This window comes from Bos indicus x Bos taurus, chromosome 15 (assembly GCF_003369695.1).
Source record: "Bos indicus x Bos taurus breed Angus x Brahman F1 hybrid chromosome 15, Bos_hybrid_MaternalHap_v2.0, whole genome shotgun sequence".
In the NCBI taxonomy this organism is placed as follows: Eukaryota; Metazoa; Chordata; class Mammalia; order Artiodactyla; family Bovidae; genus Bos; species Bos indicus x Bos taurus.
Window position 1 is genome coordinate 5347536 of NC_040090.1, and position 22420 is coordinate 5369955.

General features: G+C 36.5%; 1 protein-coding gene and 1 pseudogene across 1 annotated transcript; both read left to right on the forward strand.

Moving 5' to 3' along the window:
- Nucleotides 1-2790: 2790 nt before the first annotated feature.
- Nucleotides 2791-3759, forward strand: LOC113906051 (olfactory receptor 10AG1-like). The gene has a single exon (XM_027564064.1). The coding sequence runs from the start codon at nt 2797-2799 to the stop codon at nt 3757-3759; it is 963 nt and encodes a 320-aa protein (XP_027419865.1). The 5' UTR covers nt 2791-2796.
- A 5415-nt stretch (nt 3760-9174) lies between these two features.
- On the forward strand, nt 9175-10131 carry LOC113904688 (annotated as a pseudogene).
- The last annotated feature ends 12289 nt before the right edge of the window (nt 10132-22420 follow it).

Here is a 22420-nt window from a genome sequence, read left to right on the forward strand (position 1 = left end):
ATACAAACATACTTGAAATATACCTTGTTTTACTCTTATGAAATTCAAACTCAAATCTTACCTATTTCATGTTATACAAGATTTCATCATCAAAATGCCACACCTGTACAATTAAAAATTATATTTTATATAGCACTGGAAATAATTTTATTCAGGTAATGAGTGAAATACTAAATGCTTCTGTTCATAAAAATGATAAAGATTGCAATTCTATTCTTTTGTATATTTTTCCTCTCTTTTAAGATTGACAATTTTAAATTAAAAGTGTCTGTTTCTTTACTCAATTTCATAATCAAATAATGAACACTATATTAAGTAAACACACATTTTCTAAGATCTATATTGCTTCCGGCAGGAAAACTAGGACTATGTTCCTAGATCATGCAATAACTATTTTCCTAGGTCTCAGTGCTTAGATCCTAGATCATGGAATGTCAGTGGGAAAGAAAAGCGGCATATGAAAGGGATGAGCCAAATTGCAACATTGTTGCTACCAAGTCACGGATGCTCTCCCTGTTAGCTCTACAGAGTGGAGGTGATAATGTTATCAAATTATTGGCAGAGAATTCATGGAGAAGTCACATCTAAGAGTCTGGGGTTTTTATAATACTGTGATGATTGCTTTAGTATCTTATTTCATCCCCACATTAACCATGTGATACCAAGCCAAGGTGAACTAGAGAGCAGCTTTTCTTACTGTTAAAGCAGACAGTGAAATTTAGAAGAATAAAATTTAGCTTTTAATAAAAACAATAATAGCTAGCTTTCAAATAGACTTTCTATGAATGCCAAAACAACTTTAAGTTGCTTTATTGTATCAAATGAACTAATTCATGTTGCAATCCTAACTGTTGGTACAACTGTTAAGTCAGTTTTCCAGCCAAGTGAACTGTGGCACAGAGAGATTAAGCAATTCGCATTGTCACACAGCTGGCAAGTGAAGCCATGATTCAATTGCAGGCTATCTTGTCAGGATTGTATTTTTTGTCCATGACACTATATTTAGACTATGCTTGCATGGAAAAACTTGAAACGTAAAGGGTGGGGAAATGAGAAGCAGGGCTGGGACTCATGTTGAGTCAAGTGATGCCTGGAGTGTAATATTTAAGGAGGCAGTCACTTTAACAATGGGGCGATGCAGAATCAGCCCTGAAACTGAGTGTGTGCTCTTAGATTCTGTACTAGAGGAGTCTCATTCCTTATTTAGGTAAGACCATATCCCACTCCTGGCTCTGATGAAAGGAAAAAATGGAAAAAAGTAATCATCAATGAGTAACTCAATAACTCTACCAAAAACGATTTTTTTAGGGAGTGCGGTACAACCCTGGCAACTAAAGATTTAAGAACATTATACTGTATTAATAATTATAATTATAGGACCGTGACTTATACATAAACATATTAAAAGTGATAGGTAATTTTATCAATAAAATCATATTTAATTATCTCAAATAAAGAAGCAAACAGAAAATTTAAACAATTACTTAATATAATAGATGATAAATAACAGAGTTAGAATTCAAACTTAAGTATGATTTAAACAATAGGCACTGATTTGCAATCACAAAACCAATGTGCAAATGAGCAATGTATCCATCATTGCTAAATCTCAATATCCTAGCTCAAGAAAAGTGAGTTTAGAAACTGTTATCTGAATTATTATTATTATTTTTTGAGGAACAACAAAGACATCAGAGATGCACACAGAACACAGGGTAAAGCATGACAGAAAGTATCTCACACAGCTAGTGAACGTATTCCAGGTGACCCCTCTTTTCCCACAGTGACCCTCTTAATTGTCTCTCTCTGTATCTATTCCCAAACAACTTTTCCAAAATAAAACCCTCTGATAGCCCCCACATAGCATCTTACTGAAATATGTGTATTCTATTCCCCTATGTACAATAAAATAAAAGTCTCTCATATTTTTTGTAAACTGCCTAAAAATGTGAATTGTATATAAGAACACATATGATCAAGATCGTCAAGTGATGGGAGGGAAATGAAGACTTGAAATATGTAGCTGAAAATATATAAGGAAGATAATTTCTGTTATATTAATAGTTCTACTGAAGTATGTAAAGTCATAGAGAAATGCAATAAAATTGTCAAAAAATGTAAATATCTGAGGGAATTCCCTAGCAGTCCAGTGATTAGGACTCTGTACTTTCACTGCTGTGAGCCTGAGGTTCAATCTCTGGTTGGTGTACTAAGATCCCACAAACTGTGAAACATGGCCACAAAATAATGTAAGTATTTAAAACTGAGATCACATAGCAACACTGTGGGTCTATCTTCAATAACTCCTTTTGTCTAAGGTCTGTGCTGATCAGGGCATTTGGGGCTTCCCTGGTGGCTCAGATGATAAAGAATCCGCCTGCAATGCAGGAGATCTGGGTTTGATCCCTCGGTTGGGAATATCCCCTGGAGAAGGGAATGACAACCCACTCTAGTATTCTTGCCTAGGAAATCCCATGGACAGAGGAGCCTGGTGGGCTACAATCCATGAGGTCAGAGAGTCAGACACGACTGAATGACTAACACTCTAACTTTTTTGACTTTGGACTATATTCGGAAAGAATGCCCTAAAAGATACTTCAAGGGAGAGTGTATGGTGATAACACATGGATTATAAACTGAGAAAAGGGAAAGCAGAAATAATAAAAATTCTTAAATTAGAAACAATTGCACTGATCATGAAAATCAACCTGGATATCCTGATACAATTTATAAAACAGGCACTGATCCCTGATGGTAAAAATAAAAAGCAGATAATACATTTACCCTTTCTCACAGATGGAACACCAAGAAAAAACACCAGAAGGTAATCTCAGTAAACTGATGGAATTTGTTCTTCTGGACTTTGCTGATGTTCCTCATCTCCAGAGGTTTTTATTTGGACTGTTCTTACTCATCTATATAATTATCTTGATGGGCAATGGCATCATATTTCTGATAACAAAACTAGACCCTGGTCTCCAGACCCCCATGTATTTTTTCCTTGGCAATTTTTCCCTTTTGGAAATCTGCTACGTGTCTGTTACACTCCCCAGAATGCTCACGAGTCTTTGGACACAAAGAAGAACGATTTCTCTAGTTGCTTGTGCCACACAAATGTGTTTCATTCTTACACTTGGGGCCACCGAGTGCTTCCTTCTGGCTGTGATGGCCTATGACCGCTACGTGGCCATTTGTAGCCCTCTGCAATATCCCCTAGTCATGAACTACAGGGTGTGTATCCAGCTAGTGGCCGGCTCCTGGATCAGTGGAATCCCAATCCAAATAGGCCAGACATGCCAGATTTTCTCTCTGCCCTTTTGTGGTTCCAACCTCCTGAACCACTTCTTCTGTGACATCCCTCCCATACTCAAGCTGGCCTGTGGGGACACTTTTCTGAATGAAATGTTGGTCTTCACAGTTGCTGCGCTGTTTGTTTTGGTTCCATTTCTGCTGATACTTGTCTCCTACGGCAAAATCATCTCCACAGTCCTTAAATTGCCATCAGCCACAAGTCGGGGCAAAGCCTTTTCCACCTGCTCCTCTCATCTTATGGTTGTGGCATTGTTCTTCGGATCAGGCCTTGTCACATATTTAAGACCCAAGACCCAAGGCTCAGCAGGAACTGACAAAGTGCTTTCCCTCTTCTACACGATTGTGACACCTGTGTTTAACCCCATGATATACAGTCTAAGGAACAAGGATGTCATGATGGCACTGAGACAATGGCCAAGCAAACACCTTAGTTCATTGAAAAAGTGACTTGTATTTCAGAACTTGATTTCTTATATATGTGTTATAAATTTTCAATAGATATTTATCTTAAACTCAATTTATCTGCCTATAAATTGGTAGTTATTACCAAAATAAAAATTACTTGTAACACTGAGAAACCTTTTTGTCTAGAGTTATACAGTTGTGTATGGGTCAACAAATAGCAATATTTGCTTAGGAATTCTATAACCTTGTTGTGAAATGTTTTCTTGTATTAAGAACTTCAGACAACAATTGCTATAATATGCCCAGCTGTAATACAGACTCAGTTATGTCACTTATTGGAAAGCATATTATCCAGTTCCAAGAGTTGTCACAGAAATTTTTTAAACTAATTTAGTAATGGACTTTAATTAAAATATTATGTATAGTTTGACCTAGCAATTATTCTACAGAGAAAGAATTTCTTAGAGTGAAAAGTACCTCTCATTAGGAATGTAGTTTAATAAATGATGTTGTACAATGATATTAGTAATTATTAGGCATATATCAGATTAAATTCATAATATGATTTGTTGAGTTGATAAAACAAAAGATATTACTGAAATCTTTACATATAATAAGATGAGCTTGGAAAAAGTGATGGGAATATTCATAAGTCATGGTTTTTTAATATATTTTCCTAGAGATGATAGTGGGATTAGGAAAGTTAGGGGAAAAGGGAAAGGATTTAAATTTTTGTAAAAGTATCTTCCAAGATGGGGAAACAGTGTCAGACTTTATTTTTCTGGGCTCCAAAACCACTGCAGATGGTGACTGTAGCCATGAAATTAAAAGACACTTACTCCTAGGAAGGAAAGTTATGACCAACTTAGATAGCATATTCAAAAGCAGAGACATTATTTTGCCAACAAAGGTTCATCTAGTCAAGGCTATGGTTTTTCCTGTGGTCATATATGGATGTGAGAGTTGGACTGTGAAGAAGGCTGAGAGCTGAAGAACTGATGCTTTTGAACTGTGGTGTTGGAGAAGACTCTTGAGAGTCCCTTGGACTGCAAGGAGATCCAACCAGTCCATTCTAAAGGAGATCAGCCCTGGGATTTCTTTGGAAGGAATGATGCTAAAGCTGAAACTCCAGTACTTTGGCCACCTCATGCGAAGAGTTGACTCATTGGAAAAGACTCTGATGCAGGGAGGGATTGGGGGCAAGAGGAGAAAGGAACGACAGAGGATGAGATGGCTGGATGGCATCACTGACTTGATGGACATGAGTCTGAGTGAACTCCGGGAGTTGGTGATGGACAGGGAGGCCTGGCATGCTGCGGTTCATGGGGTCGCAAAGAGTCAGACACGACTGAGTGACTGATCTAATCTGATCTGATCTGATAAAAGCACAAGTATTGTACACCTTAAACCTTACATGTATACACATATTAGAAATGGTCAATACAAAAATAATCATCATTGTTAATTATGGAAATCACAGAGTAAATCATTCTGTTTTTCCCTTTGTTTTATTGAAATTGTGCAGTTAATTACAATAAACTTGTGCTATTCAGGTAATCAAAATAACAAACAATAAATTTGTATTCATTCTGAACAAGGAAAATCTCAATTATTAGTTGTGTGTGCTATTTGCTATTTCTGTAGTTACATATTTTTCAAAATTCCATGTGTATATAATAATCCTTCATATAGACAAGCAACAGGTCATTGCAGAAATATGACCTGTCTCCATTACTCAAAGTTAAAAATATGATGAAGCTTGAACCGTTGCTTTTAAAGTTTATTCCCATAAAAATATTTGTCAGTTTTGTTCACATTTACATGGAGCTGGCTATTTCCAGATGGATAGGGAGGTGCAGTACCACTTTCTCCTTGGAAGAAAGCAACCAGATGACATGTGACCAATTCTGATAATGCAGTGAAGAAGGAAAAACCAACTCTTATTGAGAACCAAACAAACAATGAATCACTAAGATTCTCAGATAATACAGCCATCATAACCTACTAAAATCTAATGGAAGCGATTGAATACAGGAGGTTAAAAGAAAGAGAACTATAATAACAGCAACATCAAAATTCCAGGAAAATTTCTAGGCAGAAATTGGATAAATCCTGAAACTATCCATATGTTGAAAAGATTGAGACAGAAATTAAGAAATCCTCTCTTTTTTCTCTACCTCCTGCCTAATTAAAAAAAAAAAAAAACCATTTTTAGAGAGAAGAGATAACTAATGGGGGGGGACAACATTTAAAAATATTGATATATCGAGCGAATGTGACTGGATCTCTCTCCTTTTATAGAGAAGGGTAAATAAGAGTGACATCTTGGAGCATTATGACATTTTTGGGTAGATACTGAAGTTTTACAAGCTAAAAATGTCAGTGGACAGCTTCAGAAATTATTTTCACTTTGGTTTGGCAACTAACAAACCATATCTAAACTAGTTACCACATTCAGTGGTAATAGCTTGCCAAAAATCTGTATCTGTATCACTTGTTTTTCAAACACAGTGAATGTGTGCAAATACTACCAATGCTTTGTAAATTATAAATACCAATACAATATTGTAAAGTAATTAGCCTCCTATTAAAATAAATAAATTTAAATTAAAAAAATAAACAAAAATTAAATATCTTTATTAGCAAGATAATCTTTTGTTACTACTTTGCATTGTACTATTCCCAGAATAAGTCACTTATAATTCTGATAAACTAAGCACACACAATTTTATTATTTAGAAACACAAAAACAGATATTCATTTATGTAGGTACACATGCTTGTCTGTGTGTGTCTATGTGTGTACTTTAGGATAATATTGCTTTTGTGGACTGAAGTCAACTGACAACGAAGGATGGGAAGGTCAGTAACATGTGCAAAGTCTTTCCAAGATTAATAGACTGATTAGGGGAAAGTGAAAAGTGAATATGTCTTCATTGTGCATCTGGATTGTATTAATAGCTATGGATTCTTTGCTGGAAAAGAATATTCGGGGAGTAATGGTAGACATCTTCTCTTTCTTTCCTTCTTTGAAAGGTATCTGTATATTTATATTTATATAGGTATCATATGAATAATTGTTTCTTGGAATAGTGTATTGGTATATGTAACCTTATTGATAAACTATTTCTTTAGCTGTGACATGAAAGCATGTAAGCTTATTTCACTACCATATAATTAGTACAGAGAACATATATGGAAATAGAATAATAGAATTAGAAGATAAAGAGAAAGTGAACATATGGTCTAAGGGAAGAGTTGGAAAAAATATAAATTATGAAACAAACTTTTAGAGAGATGATGTTGAAATTTCAAAACGAAAGATGATTGTGCTTTGCTATAATAAGCTTTACACAGAAAAAATATACATATTTATATATGTGCATTTATATTTTGTGTTTAAAGCATTTAGATAGATGATAGATACATAGATAAAAAGAGTTTGTGTATGTGCATGCAACAACACAGATGAGAACTTTTCTAGGTGGATTCGTTGAACTAATTATATTTAGAATGATTAAGTTTGTCATATATGGCCTTCCCCAGTGGCTCAGTGGTAAAGAATTTGACTGAGGTGCAGGAGCTGCAGGAGATGTGAGTTTGATCCCTGAATTGGGAAGATATCTTGGAGAAGGACATGGCAACCCATTCCAGTATTCTTGCCAGGAAAATCCCACGGATAGAGGAGCCTGGCTATCTACAGTCCATAGGGTGGCACAACCAGACACAACTGAAGTGACTTAGCATGCACACACAAGGTTGTCACACACACACACACACATATATGTATATAGTTGTTGCTATTCAGTGGCTCAGTTGGGTCTGAATCTGTATGAGTCCACAGACTGCAGCATGCCAGACTTCCCTGTCCTTCACTATCTCCTGGAGCTTGTTCAAACTCATGTCCATAAAATTGGTGATGCCATCCAACCATCTTGAACTCTGTCATCCCCTTGTCCTCCTGCCTTCAATCGTTCCCAGCATCAGGGTCTTTTCTAAAGAGTTGGCTCTTCGCATCAGGTGGCCAAAGTATTGGAGCTTTAGCTTCAGCATCAGTCCCTCCAATGAATATTGAGGATTGATTTCCTTTAGGATTTACTGGTTTGATCTTCTTGCAGTCCAAGGGACTCTCAAGAGTCTTCTCCAACACCCCAGTTTAAAAGCATAAATTCTTTGGCACTCAGTCTTCCTTATAAAATGTGTCTTTGAGGGTCATTATTCTGTGACAGCCATACTTGACAAAACAAAGAATCAATTAATAACTGCCTCACATTTTGGATTTCCATACTGAAAGTATATGTAAACATCAACAAACCACTGAATATCTAGAAGAAAGGGAGTAGCCATCATAGTCAACAAGAGTCTGAAATCCAGTACTTGGATGCTATCTCAAAAATGACAGAACGATCTCTGTTCATTTTGAAGGCAAACCATTCAATATCACAGTAATCCAAGTCTATTCCCCCACCAATAATGCTGAAGAAGCTGAAGTTGAACGGTTCTATGAAGAACTACAAGACCGTCTAGAACTAACACCCAAAAAAAGATGTCCTTTTCATTATGGGGGACTGGAATACAAAAGTAGGAGGTCAAGAAACACCTAGAGTAACAGACAAATTTGGCCTTGGCGTACAGAATGAAGCAGGGCAAAGGCTAATAGAGTTTTGCCAAGAGAACACACTGGTCATAGCAAACACCCTCTTCCAACAACACAAGAGAAGACTCTACACATGGACATCACCAGATGGTCAACACCAAAATCAGATTGATTATGTTCTTTGCAGCCAAAGATAGAGAAACTCTATACAGTCAGCAAAAATAAGACCAGGAGCTGACTGTGGCTGAGATCATGAGCTCCTTATTACCAAATTCAGACTTAAAATCAGGAAAGTGGGGAAAACCACTAGACCATTCTGGTATGACCTAAATCAAATCCCTTATGACTATACAGTGGAAGTGAGAAATAGATTTAAGGGACTAGGTCTGATAGAGTTCCTGATGATCTATGGATGGAGGTTCGTGACATTGTACAGGAGACAGGAATCAAGACCATCCCCAAGAAAAAGAAATTCAAAAAACAAAATGGCTGTCTGAGGAGACCTTACAAATAGCTGTAAAAAGAAGAGAAGTGAAAAGCTAAGGAGAAAAGGAAAGATATACCATTTGAATGCAGAGTTCCAAAGAATAGCAAGGAGAGATAAGAAAGCCTTCCTCAGTGATCAATGCAAAGAAATAGAGGAAAACAATAGAATGGGAAAGACTAGAGATCTCTTCAAGAAAATTAGAGATATATTTTTAAAACATATATTTAATATTAATGAAGAATATATTTCACTACAGTTTCACAGGTCTTATTAGTAATAGGTCTTGTTTCTTTAGGGAATTGGAAAAATAAGAGGACATAGAATCCTGTTTATACATAAGGAAACAAAAGTCAAAAAGTGAAATAATGGTACTTCGGATTGAATCATTCCCACAGATGAAATATGAAGAGATGAAAGCAGAAGACAACATATCCACAGTTATACAATTTGTTCTCCTGGGGTTTTCTGACCTTCCAGACCTCCAAGGGTTACTCTTTGGAGTGCTCTCCATAATTTGCATCATTATCTTAACTGGAAATAGTCTCTTAATAATAATAACTTGGCTTGACCCAGCTCTGCAGAAACCCATGTATTTTTTCTTGGCAAATTTTTCCTCCTTGGAAATTTGTTACGTGTCCGTCACTTTCCCTAGGATTCTGGTGAACCTTTGGACTCAGAACAGAAGCATTGCTATGTTGGCCTGTGCTGCCCAAATGTGCTTCTTCCTTAGCCTCGAACCACTGAGTATTTCCTCCTGGCAGTAATGGCCTATGACCGCTGTGTGGCCGTCTGTGACCCTCTGCACTATCCCCAGGTCATAACCCCAAAGACGTGCCTCCAGCTGGCTGTGGACTCTGGGATCAGTGGAATCCCAGTGCAGATAGGGCAAACGTGTTGGATCTTTACTCTGCATTTCAGTCATTCGAACCAGATTAACCACTTCTGTGACGTACTCCCCATTCTGAAGCTGGCCTGCGGAGACACTTCTGTGCAGGAACTGTCAGTCTATGCAGTAGTTCTGCTGGGTGCTGCAGTGCCTTTTATGTTAATACTTGCCTCTTACAGTAAAATCATTTCCACTATTCTGAGGTTGCCAACAGCCAGAAGAGCCAAAGCCTTCTCCACGTGCTCTTCTCAGCTGTTGGTTGTGCTTTTATTTTTGATCTGCTGCCATTGCCTACTTCAGGCCCAAATCCAGTCACTCTGCAGGAACTGACAGACTGCTCTCCTTGTTCTACCCCATAGTGACTCTGGTGTTAAATCCCATGATATACAGCCTTGGGAACAAGCATGTGATTGCAGCACTGAGACAATTGTTACTTAAAATATAGATTGAAGGCAGGAGGAGACGGGGACCACAGAGGACAAGATGGTTGAATGGCATTGCTGACTCAATGGACAACAGCTTGAGCAAACTCCACGAGATGGTGAAGGACAGGGAAGCCTGGCGTGCTGCAGTGCATGGGGTTACACAGAGTTGGACTGCACTGAGTGACTGAAAACAATAAAAGTATAGTGTGATGAGTATAATTATAAATGTTTTAACTGTTTGCCACACAGTTATCAGAGAAAGGTTTTAAATATCTATAATTTCCCCTTAAAAACTTAACCATTTCTAGCTTATAAGATATTTTAGATAGTTTAAAATAATCCACTGTTGACTATACTTAAATATTTATTGGGCTTCCCTGGTGGCTTAGATGGTTAAGAATCTGCCTGCAATGCAGGAGACCTGGGTTCGATCCCTGGATTGGGAAGATCCCCTGTAGTAGGGAAAGGCTAACCACTCCAGTGTTCTTGCCTGGAGAATCCCCACAGACCGAGAAGCCTGGTGGGCTAACTAATGAAAGGATCTTAAATATTTCATACCTAAATAATCCTCTATTGTGAATAAAGAGTAATGTTCGTTACATACTTTATGAAAAAAAACAAAACAGAATTCAAGTTGTTAAGACTTTTGGCTTAAATATACCTTAAAACATGCAAGATTCCTTATATTTTTCCATTCTTATTGTTGGCACTTTTTGCTTCAATTGCATGGAAACTGACCAGTAGCAGTTAAATAATGGCTATTTGAAGGAGGAATTGAACAAGTGAATGAGCGAATGCATATTACCGTGCCCTATGTCAGAGCCCTGGAAAAATCTAGAGACTTCATTTCATATTGATATATGGCAAAACCAATACAATATGGTAAAGTAATTAACCTCAAATTAAAATAAATAAATTTATATTTTTTTTAAAAAGAAAAAAAATAAAGATATTTAGATAAGAAAAAAAAAATCTAGAGACTTCAAAGAATCAACAGACACTAGGAGTACGTCTATTTATCCCACTATACCCTCATGAGGAATTACTTCAATCATCATACTAAAAGAAAAATTTTCATGTACTGAGTACTTTTCCTAACTGTACATTATAGAAGAATCTCCCTGTTTGTCCCAACATTTTTACTTTGTACATATTTCTATATTCTGAAAAGGAGTACATCAAGGCTGTATATTGTCACCCTGTTTATTTAATTTATATGCAGAGTACATCATGAGAAATGCTGGACTGGAAGAAACACAAGCTGGGATCAAGATTGCCGGGAGAAATATCAATAACCTCAGATATGCAGATGACACCACCCTTATGGCAGAAAGTGAAGAGGAACTCAAAAGCCTCTTCATGAAAGTGAAAGTGGAGAGTGAAAAAGTTGGCTTAAACCTCAACATTCAGAAAAAGAAGATCATGGCATCCGGTCCCACCACTTCATGGGAAATAGATGGGGAAACAGTGGAAACAGTGTCAGACTTTATTTTTTCGGGCTCCAAAATCACTGCAGATGGTGACTGCAGCCATAAAATTAAAAGACGCTTACTCCTTGGAAGGAAAGTTATGACCAACCTAGATAGCATATTCAAAAGCAGAGACATTCCTTTGCCAACAAAGTTTCATCTAGTCAAGGCTATGGTTTTTCCTGTGGTCATGTATGGATGTGAGACTTGGACTGTGAAGAAGGCTGAGTGCTGAAGAATTGATGCTTTTGAACTGCGGTGTTGAAGAAGACTCTTGAGAGTTCCTTGGACTGCAAGGAGATCTAACCAGTCCATTCTGAAGGAGATCAGCCCTGGGATTTCTTTGGAAGGAATGATGCTAAAGCTGAAACTCCAGTACTTTGGCCACCTCATGCAAAGAATTGACTCATTGGAAAAGACTCTGATGCAGGGAGGGATTGGGGGCAAGAGGAGAAGGGGATGACAGAGGATGAGATAGCTGGATGGCATCACTGATTCAATGGACGTGAGTCTGAGTGATCTCTGGGAGTTGGTGATGGACAGGGAGGCCTGGCGTGCTGTGATTCATGGGGTAGCAAAGAGTCGGACATGACTGAGCGACTGATCTGATCTGATCTGATGTACAATTTTGGCCCAAAAATAATCTGCTTTGAATTATTTCATCTTTTTCATCACTGCCTTCCAAACTATCCCTATGCTAATTCATATTTTAAAAATAAAATACATATCCTTTTTTGATAATAAGTACTTTCTTTTCTTTTCTTTTTTTTTGTATTTGTTTATTTTTTATTATAAATTTATTTATTTTAATTGGAGCCTAATTACTTTACAAATATTGTATTGGTTTTGCCATACATCAACATGAATCTGCCATGGGGATGGGGAAATATATGTGCTTTTAATGTGAAGAAAATGTTAGAAATTATTTTTAGAATTACACAAAGCTTCCACAATTGCATTTGCATTAGTTTGCCTTTCCTAATCCTCTATATTTTTAACATACTCTAAGTGATATAATTTTTAAACCTTTGAACTGATATTCACCAGAAAAATGAGCATCTGTTAATAGAATCATTAACAGGTATCCTCCCAATTCCATTCAGATGGCACGGTAGTAAAGAATCTGCCTGCCAATGCAGGAGATGCAAGAGACATGAGTTTGATCCCTGAGTTAGGAAGTTCCCCTGGAATAGGAAAGAGCAACTCACTCCAGTCTTCTTGCTTATAAAATTCCATGAACAGAGGAGCTTGGTAGTCAGTCTAGGCACAGACAGTCTGCAGTCTAGTCGGTCATACAGAGTCAGATACGACTGAGCATACACACACATAAGCACAATCAGCAATTCATTTAGAGAATACATCCTCTGGAAGTTCTTTTGACAATTATGCTCTTTTGTTGTTTTAGTTATAATTGTACACATGTGTATAAGGCAATGTTAGCTCCTGTGTTGAAGCTGGTTATGTTTCACTTCTCAGTCCATTTGCTTCCTTTACCATCTAGGTTGTAAAGATGATGTACTAGGTTTAGTTACTTATGCAGTTTATCATAGTGTCTATATGTATATATACCTTCTAGTTAAATGTTTAGTATGTTTATATACTTTTATATATAGTCCCTAATGTACTCTAGGATGATGATTATAATAGAGAGGACAAGGACGATGATCTAGATGGAGAAAACAATAGTAGTTTTGTTTCTAAAATTTAGGAAAGCAGGAATCACAGCACCATGGAAATAGTGCTGTCCCCTAAGATCACATTTCATGTGTAAAATAAGTGATTCAATTATACATATACAGGTACCTTTTCTGTTTCAAACAATTCCGCATTTACATTATTATATAACATTGAACAGCACTCCTTGTGCAATAGGCAGGTCCTTCTTGGACATCTATTTTATTTTATTTTATTTTAGATGGACATCAATGTTAAATACAGCAGTGTGTACATGTCACATTTTTTTTTTTTAGATTCTGCAAGTTAATGATATAATATGATATTTCTCTTTCTATGTCTGACTACACTCAGTATGACAATCTGTAGGTCCATCCATGTTCTTGCAAATGGAATAATTTCACTCTTTTTAACAGCTGAATAAAAATGGGAAAATTCTGAAAGAGATGGGAATACCAGACCACCTGACCTGCTTCTTGAGAAATCTGTATGCAGGTCAGGAAGCAACAGTTAGAACTGGACATGGAACAACAGACTGGTTCCAAATAAGAAAAGGAGTGTGTCAAGGCTGTATATTGTCACCCTGCTTATTTAACTTTTATGCAGAATACATCATGAGAAATGCTGGGCAGGATAAAGCACAAGCTGGAATCAAGATTGCCGGGAGAAATATCAATAACCTCAGATATGCAGATGACACCACCCTTATGGGAGAAAGTGAAGAGGAACTAAAAACCCTCTAGATGAATGTGAAAGAGGAGAGTGAAAAAGTTGGCTTAAAGCTCAACATTCAGAAAATGAAGATAATGGCATCTGGTCCCATCACTTCATGGGAAATAGATGGGGATACAGTGGAAACAGTGTCAGACTTTATTTTGGGGGGCTCCAAAATCACTGTGGATGGTGATTGCAGCCATGAAATTAAAAGACGCTTGCTTACTCCTTGGAAGGAAAGTTATGACTAACCTAGACAGCATGTTAAAATGCAGAGACATTACTTTGTCAACATAGGTCCATCTAGTCAAGGCTATGGTTTTTCCAGTGGTCATGTATGGATGTGAGAGTTGGACTATAAAGAAAGCTGAGCACAGAATTGATGCTTTTGAACTGTGGTGTTGGAGAAGACTCTTGAGAGTCCCTTGGACTGCAAGGAGATCCAAGCAGTCCATCCTAAAGGAGATCAGTCGTGGGTGTTCATCAGAAGGACAGATGTTGAAGCTGAAACTTCAATACTTTGGCCATCTGATGTGAAGAGCTGAATCACTGGAAAAGACGCTGATGCTGGGAAAGATTGAGGGCAGGAGGAGAAGGGGACGACAGAGGATGAGGTGGTTGGAAGGCATCACTGACTCAATGGACATGAGTTTAGGTAAACTCCAGGAGTTGGTGATGGACAGGGAGGCCTGGCGTGCTGAGGTTCATAGGGTCACAAAGAGCAGACACAAGTGAGTGACTGAAATGAACTGAATATCAGGTTTTGGCACCATTAATGTGTGTGTTATGATTGACATTTTGGATGTTCCAAGGGAAGTGTGTTTTCCTTTTCTGTGCATGCATTTAACCCAACTTTATATGATGTCTGAACTTCTGTGGACATAGACACCTGTGAATATAGACACATTTCATAAGTATCTTGCAAGAATTTAATATATTCACAAGTCAATGGGAAGAGTAGTAAGAAAGGCCCTGGAATGACCTATTGATATTTCAAAGAAAAGTATTGTATGTTTCTGTGAGTGTGGCTTTCATAATTATATCCCACAGCTAGATATTTGATGATTTGAAAGCAGTTTTTTGACAAATATCTTACATTTTAAATAAGATTTCATTTTGTAATCTATTTTGTTGTTGTATAATTCTAACATGTAAAAACATTGTTAAACCTGCAGGCTTTGCACATTTTCTTATAACTTGATTCACAACTATGACTCCTTCATCATTACTTGAAATAGTAGCCCAAAGATAAAAATGATTTCAAGAGATATTATTAATAATGCCTGTATCTGTACTGATTTGTACTTATTTTCAGTCTATTTTTGTTGTGAATTTTCAGTCTTAATAAGCTCCTACATCTAAAATTTTATCAAGATAAAGTCAGAAAAATGTTTATAAAAGGTCTCTAAAGGAAGAGTAAGTTGTCCCAATTACCTTCATAAATATAAAGTTAAAGTCAAAGTCACTCCATTGTTTCCTGCTCTTTGTGACCCCATGGACTATACAGTACCTGGGATTCTCCAGGCCAGAATACTGGAGTGGGTAGCCTTTCCCTTCTCCAGGGGATCTTCCCAACCCAGGGATTGAACCCAGGTCTCCCACACTTCAGGGGGATTCTTTACCAGCTGAGCCACAAGAGTAACCAAAGAATATTGAAGTGGGTAGCCTATCCCTTCTCCAGCAGTCTTCCTGACCCAGGAATAGAACTGAGGTCTCCTGCATTGCAGGTGGATTCTTTACCAACTGAACTATTAGGTCAGCCCAAATAGAAAATACAAGGTAAAAGGGAAAACATTTGAAAGTTGCATATATCAAATAATAAATATATAGAAAGATTATGCGAATAATTCTCAAAGCCAACAGGAAGAAAAGAAGCAATCTAACATCAAATGTAGGAGTTTTTTTTTGTTCATTGGTGTATCATTGCTATTTAATATTGTGCTAGTTTCCATTGTATAATGAAGTGAATTAGCTATATGTATACATAGGTCCCCTCCCTCCGACTCCTGAACATTCTGTCATCTAGGTCACCACAGAGCATTGAGTTGAGCTCCCTGTGCTTCAAAACAGGTTCCCACTAGCTCTCTGGCCATCATCAAAAAATATACAAACAAGAAATGCTAGAGAGGGTATAGAGAAAAGGGAACCCTCTTGTACTGTTGGTGGGAACTTAAATTGATGCAGCCACTGTGCAGACCAGTATGGTGGTTCCTTAAGAAACTAATACAGAACTGCCATTGACCCAAGAATTCCACTACTGGGCATATACCCCGAGAAAACCATAATTCAAAAATACATATGCACCTCAATGTTCATTGGACTGTTATTTACAATAGCCAGGAAATGGAAGTAATCTAAATGTCCACTAAATGTACAAAACTCTTAAATAAATATTTTACCAAAGCAGATAGCAGAAGTCAGATAATCACATAAAGGATAGTCACTGCCATTAGTCATTATCAAAATTCAAATGAAAACAAAACTGAGATTACGCTATGCATGTATTTAAATTGTTAGAATTAAAATAAAACAAATCACAAAATGGTATAATTCAAAATTGGTGTGTACATATATAACACTTGAATAGTTTTCAATGCATAGGCATAAAATTTATAAACTAGCCTTTAACTATTAATCTTCATAAAAGTATAAATCTATTCCTATTTCCTATAGTTAAATCTCATATTTTTCTCCATTGTAACTTTTGATTTAGTGTCTGTGTGTGTTTGTTTGTAGGGTGTGGTACAGAAAATACTATTACCTTATAGTCTCTGTACTGAGAGTTGCCACAATTAACTTTAGGGCATCCTTGGCTGGGGAGACAATATAGTAACTTCTTGGAGTTATAGTTTGTGACAACTGGGGGCAGTTGATATAAATGGGAGTCTTGGCTGGACACACGTTAGCACAGCTAGAAATATTTGCATCCTCTCTTCCAGTTTAGTGTGATGTTGTAACTAATGTTGATATGAGGGGTCATGCCTGGAAATTCAGTATTCTGTTTCCGGTTTGTACATCTGAAAAGGAGTGAATGAGCATTCCTCTGTATCCCTTGTAGTCTGGGAGGCAGTGAGGACTACCCGGCTCATGTGGATGGAGAGGTAGAAAATCTATATTGAAGATGACACAGCTGCCCCGACAGTCCTGGATTTCTTACTGCAAAACACTTAAGGGGAGAGAAACAAAATTCCCTGTAAGACAGTGTATATTTACATCTTTTAGACCATCTTTATTTTATAAAGATAATATATCATCATAAATTATTGTTTTACAATGCTTATACTTCTTAGTAAATACAAAATACAGGAAGAGAGAGAATTTAGAGAACACATGGTATAGACAGGTATGGTTTTGCTTGTTTTACCAAACTTCTTGAGTGGCATGCAGAAAGGTTTAGTTCAATTAGAGAGTGACCTGGGGAAGAAGCTGATCCCAAGTGTAAGAATAATTCCTATTTAAAAAGCACTATTTGTTATGAAGATAGAAGATATTTTAGAGGGCAGTTAGGCCTGGTATCAAATCCTTGGTGTCAAGAATTACCTAACTACCAAAAAAAAAAAAAAAACCCTTTCACAGTTCTATCAGCTTTTAACTCAATAGATCAATTAATGAAGGTAAGCATTGTGTTTAACTTCAATCTAAACAGGTAAGCATGACTCATTTTTGTCCAATGTCGAATTTAGTTTTAAATGTGCCTATTTATATGTAACATCAGGCAAAAAACACTAATTTCAGAAAATTTAGCAAGGAAACTTTTGTTATTATTGTTGTTTAATTTCAAAACCCTGATTCAGATAGCCTTTTTACTTCTCTGACCCACATCGTTATATTATCAAATAAAAAATTACAAAAGTACTTTATAATATAGTGGGCCACTATATCAAAGTTTACCAGTCTCTGGGGTCGCGCAGAATCGGACATGACTGAAGTGACTTAGCAGAAGCAGCAGCAGCAGCATCACTATCATAATCATTAAAATGCTAACATTTATTAAGTGATTGGTATGTGTTAAGTATGTATTTAAGAAGTTTGCATGTATTAAACCTGGGGATATCTCATTAAAGTTAATGTATATAACTAAGGAATAAGATAGCAAATGAACTTTATTAAAAGGATTTTGCACCCTATTAACATCAAATACTGTTTGTTAAAAATAACTTTTATGGTAACTGAATCTGGCAATACAAAAGAGATTTAGGTATGTTTTTATTTTAATCTTTAGAAACTTCAAATAAGGAATTCAGTTCAGTTCAGTCATTGAGTTTTGACCATCTCTTTGTGAACCCATGGACCCTTGCAGTGCGCAAGGAATTATAGACTTCTGGAGTCACCAATTATAGACTTTTCTATCTTCAATTTGATTTTACAAACTTGTCTTCAATAGCACCATGTACATTTTAATGATAGATGATGAACATGCTTATTATAATCATCACACAGTGGAAAGACCAGAAAAGCAAACATGAGTTATTTGGATAAAAACAAAAGTGGCTACATAACCTGAACAATTTTATGGCTTTTCTTTCTGAGTGTAGTAGTAGTACTATCTAAAGGTTTCCAGAAGTTGGAAACCAGCAGCAACATTGCAAGATTTGAGAAGAAAAATTTTGATGAGATTGAGTTTATAAAACTAAGAGTAACTTTGGTAGGATTTGAATAACTTTAATATTTCTTACTTTAAATATGATTTTACATTGATAATTCCACTTAAGATTCATAAAATCTTGCTCCATTTGACAAACAAAAGCAAAGTTAAGAATAAAAAAAGGTTTCAGTAAATTAAGAACACTGTATTTTTTATTGCAAGTTCTGTTTTTTTACTTCTTCTGGCTATTTTTTGAACCTGAGTTTCAGTATGATTTTCAAATGTACTATCCTGTGTGAAAAACTGAAAGTGTTAGTCGCTCAGTTATATCTGACTCTTTGCAACCCCATGGACCATAACCCACCAGGCTACTCTGTTTATGGAATTCTCCAGGCAAGAATACTGGAGCGGGTAGCCATTCCCTTCTCCAGGAAATCTTCGTGACCTAGGGATATTCAAATATACTATCCTACTTGAACAGAAAGGAATACTTTAGATAGAAGTCCAAAAAATGAGAGAAGACCTTATATCAAAAGAAGATTCAATAAAATTAAAAAAAAAAAAACTGACAGTAGTTTCTGAAGGCAGAGGTTAACTCATCAAATGTATGGCATGATACATACAGGACTGAAAAGGTTGATAGCTCATTCAACAAGCAATTTTAATCAGTATCCAAGTATTACACTCTACATTGAATTAAATAGGGGAATAAACATGGATAAAGGTGTCAGGATAAGGTAGTGAAAAAAATAGGCACTGTTTCATAGTCTTATACACATAAAATCATATCTTAATAATGTCACCTATCAGACCCCCTTTTCTGATCATTCTAAAGACACAGTTAAAGCATTTTTATATTTCTTAAAATCACATTTTCATTGGGAAAATTCTATAATAATGAGTTAAGTTTAAATATCTTCTGATTCTTAATATATATTATATGTAAAATAAAAATATATATATAAGTAGTCTGAAATACTGTAGCTGATAAAATAGATTCTATTCAGCTTTCCTTTTCCTGGGGAAAGGAATTCCCCAGGGTGCTCAAGTGTTGGATGGACTGTTCCTGCTGCCCCACGTGAGTGTCTACACTTCTGTAGCTGAAATGTTGACCTTCGTCCTCACTTAAAACTGTTAGAATACGGATATAGGTGTGTCTCTTCTTTGCAGTGGCTTCATCTCTGTGAACTTTCAAATCAGTTAACACATACCATGGAAGTTATGTATGTTATACTGAAAACAATGATGTAATTTGTAACTTATACAAGAGTGGGTGAAAATGATATAATTTCTAGACACACACACACTCTACAGAAGGTACACTTGAACTGTACTGGTCTAAAAAGAATGATGATTCTTTCAACAAGCAATTTTAATCAGTATACAAGTACTACAGTCTACACTGAATTAAATAAGTAAATAAAACAGGAGGGTACGGGAGCTTGTTCTGAATTTTGGGTAGAAATCCTCACTTACATCTTGGGGACTATTATAAAGAAAGAATCAAGTTGATTCATTTTAATTTATTCAATAAATTAAGAAATTGCTTTTGTGAGAAAATATACCTATATATTCCATAGAAAGACGTACAGAATATCATCAGTTTAGTTCAGTTCAGTCGCTCAGTCGTGTCCGACTCTTTGCAACCCCATGAATTGCAGCACGCCAGGCCTCCCTGTCCATCACCAACTCCCAGAGTTCACTCAGACTCACGTCCATAGAGTCAATGATGCCATCCAGACGTCTCATCCTCTGTTGTCCCCTTCTCCTCCTGCCCCCAATCCATCTCAGAATCAGAGTCTTTTCCAATGAGTCAACTCTTCGCATGAGGTGGCCAAAGTGCTGGAGTTTCAGCTTTAGCATCATTCCTTCCAAAGAACACCCAGGGCTGATCTCCTTTAGAATGGACTGGTTGGATCTCCTTGCAGTCCAAGGGACTCTCAAGAGTCTTCTCCAACACCACAGTTCAAAAGCATCAATTCTTCAGTGCTCAGCTTTCTTCACAGTCCAACTCTGACATTCATACATGACTACTGGAAAAACCATAGCCTTGACTAAACAAACCTTTGTTGGCAAAGCAATGTCTCTGATTTTGAATATGCTATCTAGGTTGGTCATAACTTTCCTTCCAAGGAGTAAGCGTCTTTTATTTTCATGGCTGCAGTCACCATCTGCAGTGATTTTGGAGCCCCCAAATATAAAGTCTGACACTGTTTCCACTATTTCCCCATCTATTTCCCATGAAGTGCTGGGACCAGATACCATGATCTTTGTTTTCTGAATGTTGAGCTTTAAGCCAGCTTTTTCACTCTCCTTTTTCACTTTTATCAAGAGGCTTTTTAGTTCCTCTTCACTTTCTGCCATAAGGGTGGTGTCATCTGTATATCTGAGGTTATTGATATTTCTCCCAGCAATCTTGATTCCAGCTTGTGCTTCTTCCAGCCCAGAGTTCTTATGATGTACTCTGCATAAAAGTTAAATAAGCAGGGTGACAATATACAACCTTGACATACTCTTTTTCCTATTTGGAACCAGTCTGTTGTTCCATGTCCAGTTGTAACTGTTGCTTCCTGACCTGCATATAGGTTTCTCAAGAGGCAGGTCCGGTGGTCTGATATTCCCATCTCCTTCAGAATTTTCCACAGTTTATTGTGATCCTCACAGTCAAAGGCTTTGGCATAGTCAATAAAGCAGAAATAGATGTTTTTCTGGAACTCTCTTGCTTTTTCGATGATCCAGCGGATGTTGGCAATTGATCTCTGGTTCCTCTGCCTTTTCTAAAACCAGCTTGAACATCTGGAATATCATAAGAACCTTAAAATCTAGCTATAGTAAAGGACAAGTTCTTAACAAAGACGGGCAACCTCAATTCAACATATTCTCAGTCACATAAACAAACACACACAAAAATGCAAAAAAAAAAAAAAACAAAAAAAAAAAAACACAAGAATGGATTAAATGGGGCCAGCAGAACAACAGCAATTATCAAGGATGTGAGTAATTCAGGAAGATCAGAGATGAATTGTGGCTGATGTTTCTTTCATGCAGTAAGTGTGTGAGGGGTGAGCATTCTAGTTAGAACTCCTAGCTGGAACATAAGTGCCAGAGATAGCTACTTCTTATCTCTTGGGTGTTCCTGGACAGAAAGATCAGCTTAATGATTCTTTTCTCCAAGTTGGAAAATCTGAATTAAAAATTATGACTACTGGAACTTCCCTTTTAGTACAGTGGTTGAGTCTCCCTGAATCCACTGCAAGGGTCCAAATTTGATCCCTAGTCTGGGAACTAGGATCCTACATGCCATGTGGCCAAACTAAAATAAAAACATGAATAAAAACAGACATTATATATTAAAAAAAAAACTATGACTGTTGCTTTCATAGACATTACATTGAAATACACCATTTTAAAAAATAAATAGTATCCCATAATACTCAATGGTCAGCTCATTAATTTGGTTTTATAGTAAAAGAGCTAAATATGCATAATGTCAAAGACAAAATTTTGAAATACCACTGGAAGATCATCATTTTAAAAATTAACTATCTTTATCCCCAAAATAATTTTAAGTGGTTTACAAAATATGTACAGGAACAATTAAATTAATTTTGAATTGATAATAGGAAAACAGAATAGAGAGGTGAAAATAGCATGTCCGTTGAAAACATGAAATCATTGTTACAATTGAACATAATTTTCAATTTGAATTTTTAAGTGTTCCAATGAATAGAAAAATTGCAATCACATGTCTTCAGAATCAAAGCAATAAAATAATATATGGTAGAGAAAACATAGGCTGAAGTTTTTTTCTTTCATATAGGTTTAATGATAAATAAAAGTATACTTCTCTGTACTTTTAGAGCACCT

Excerpts from the sequence above, each read along its gene's own strand:
- LOC113906051 (XM_027564064.1), top strand. The coding sequence starts at position 2,797 with ATGGAACACCAAGAAAAAACACCAGAAGGTAATCTCAGTAAACTGATG.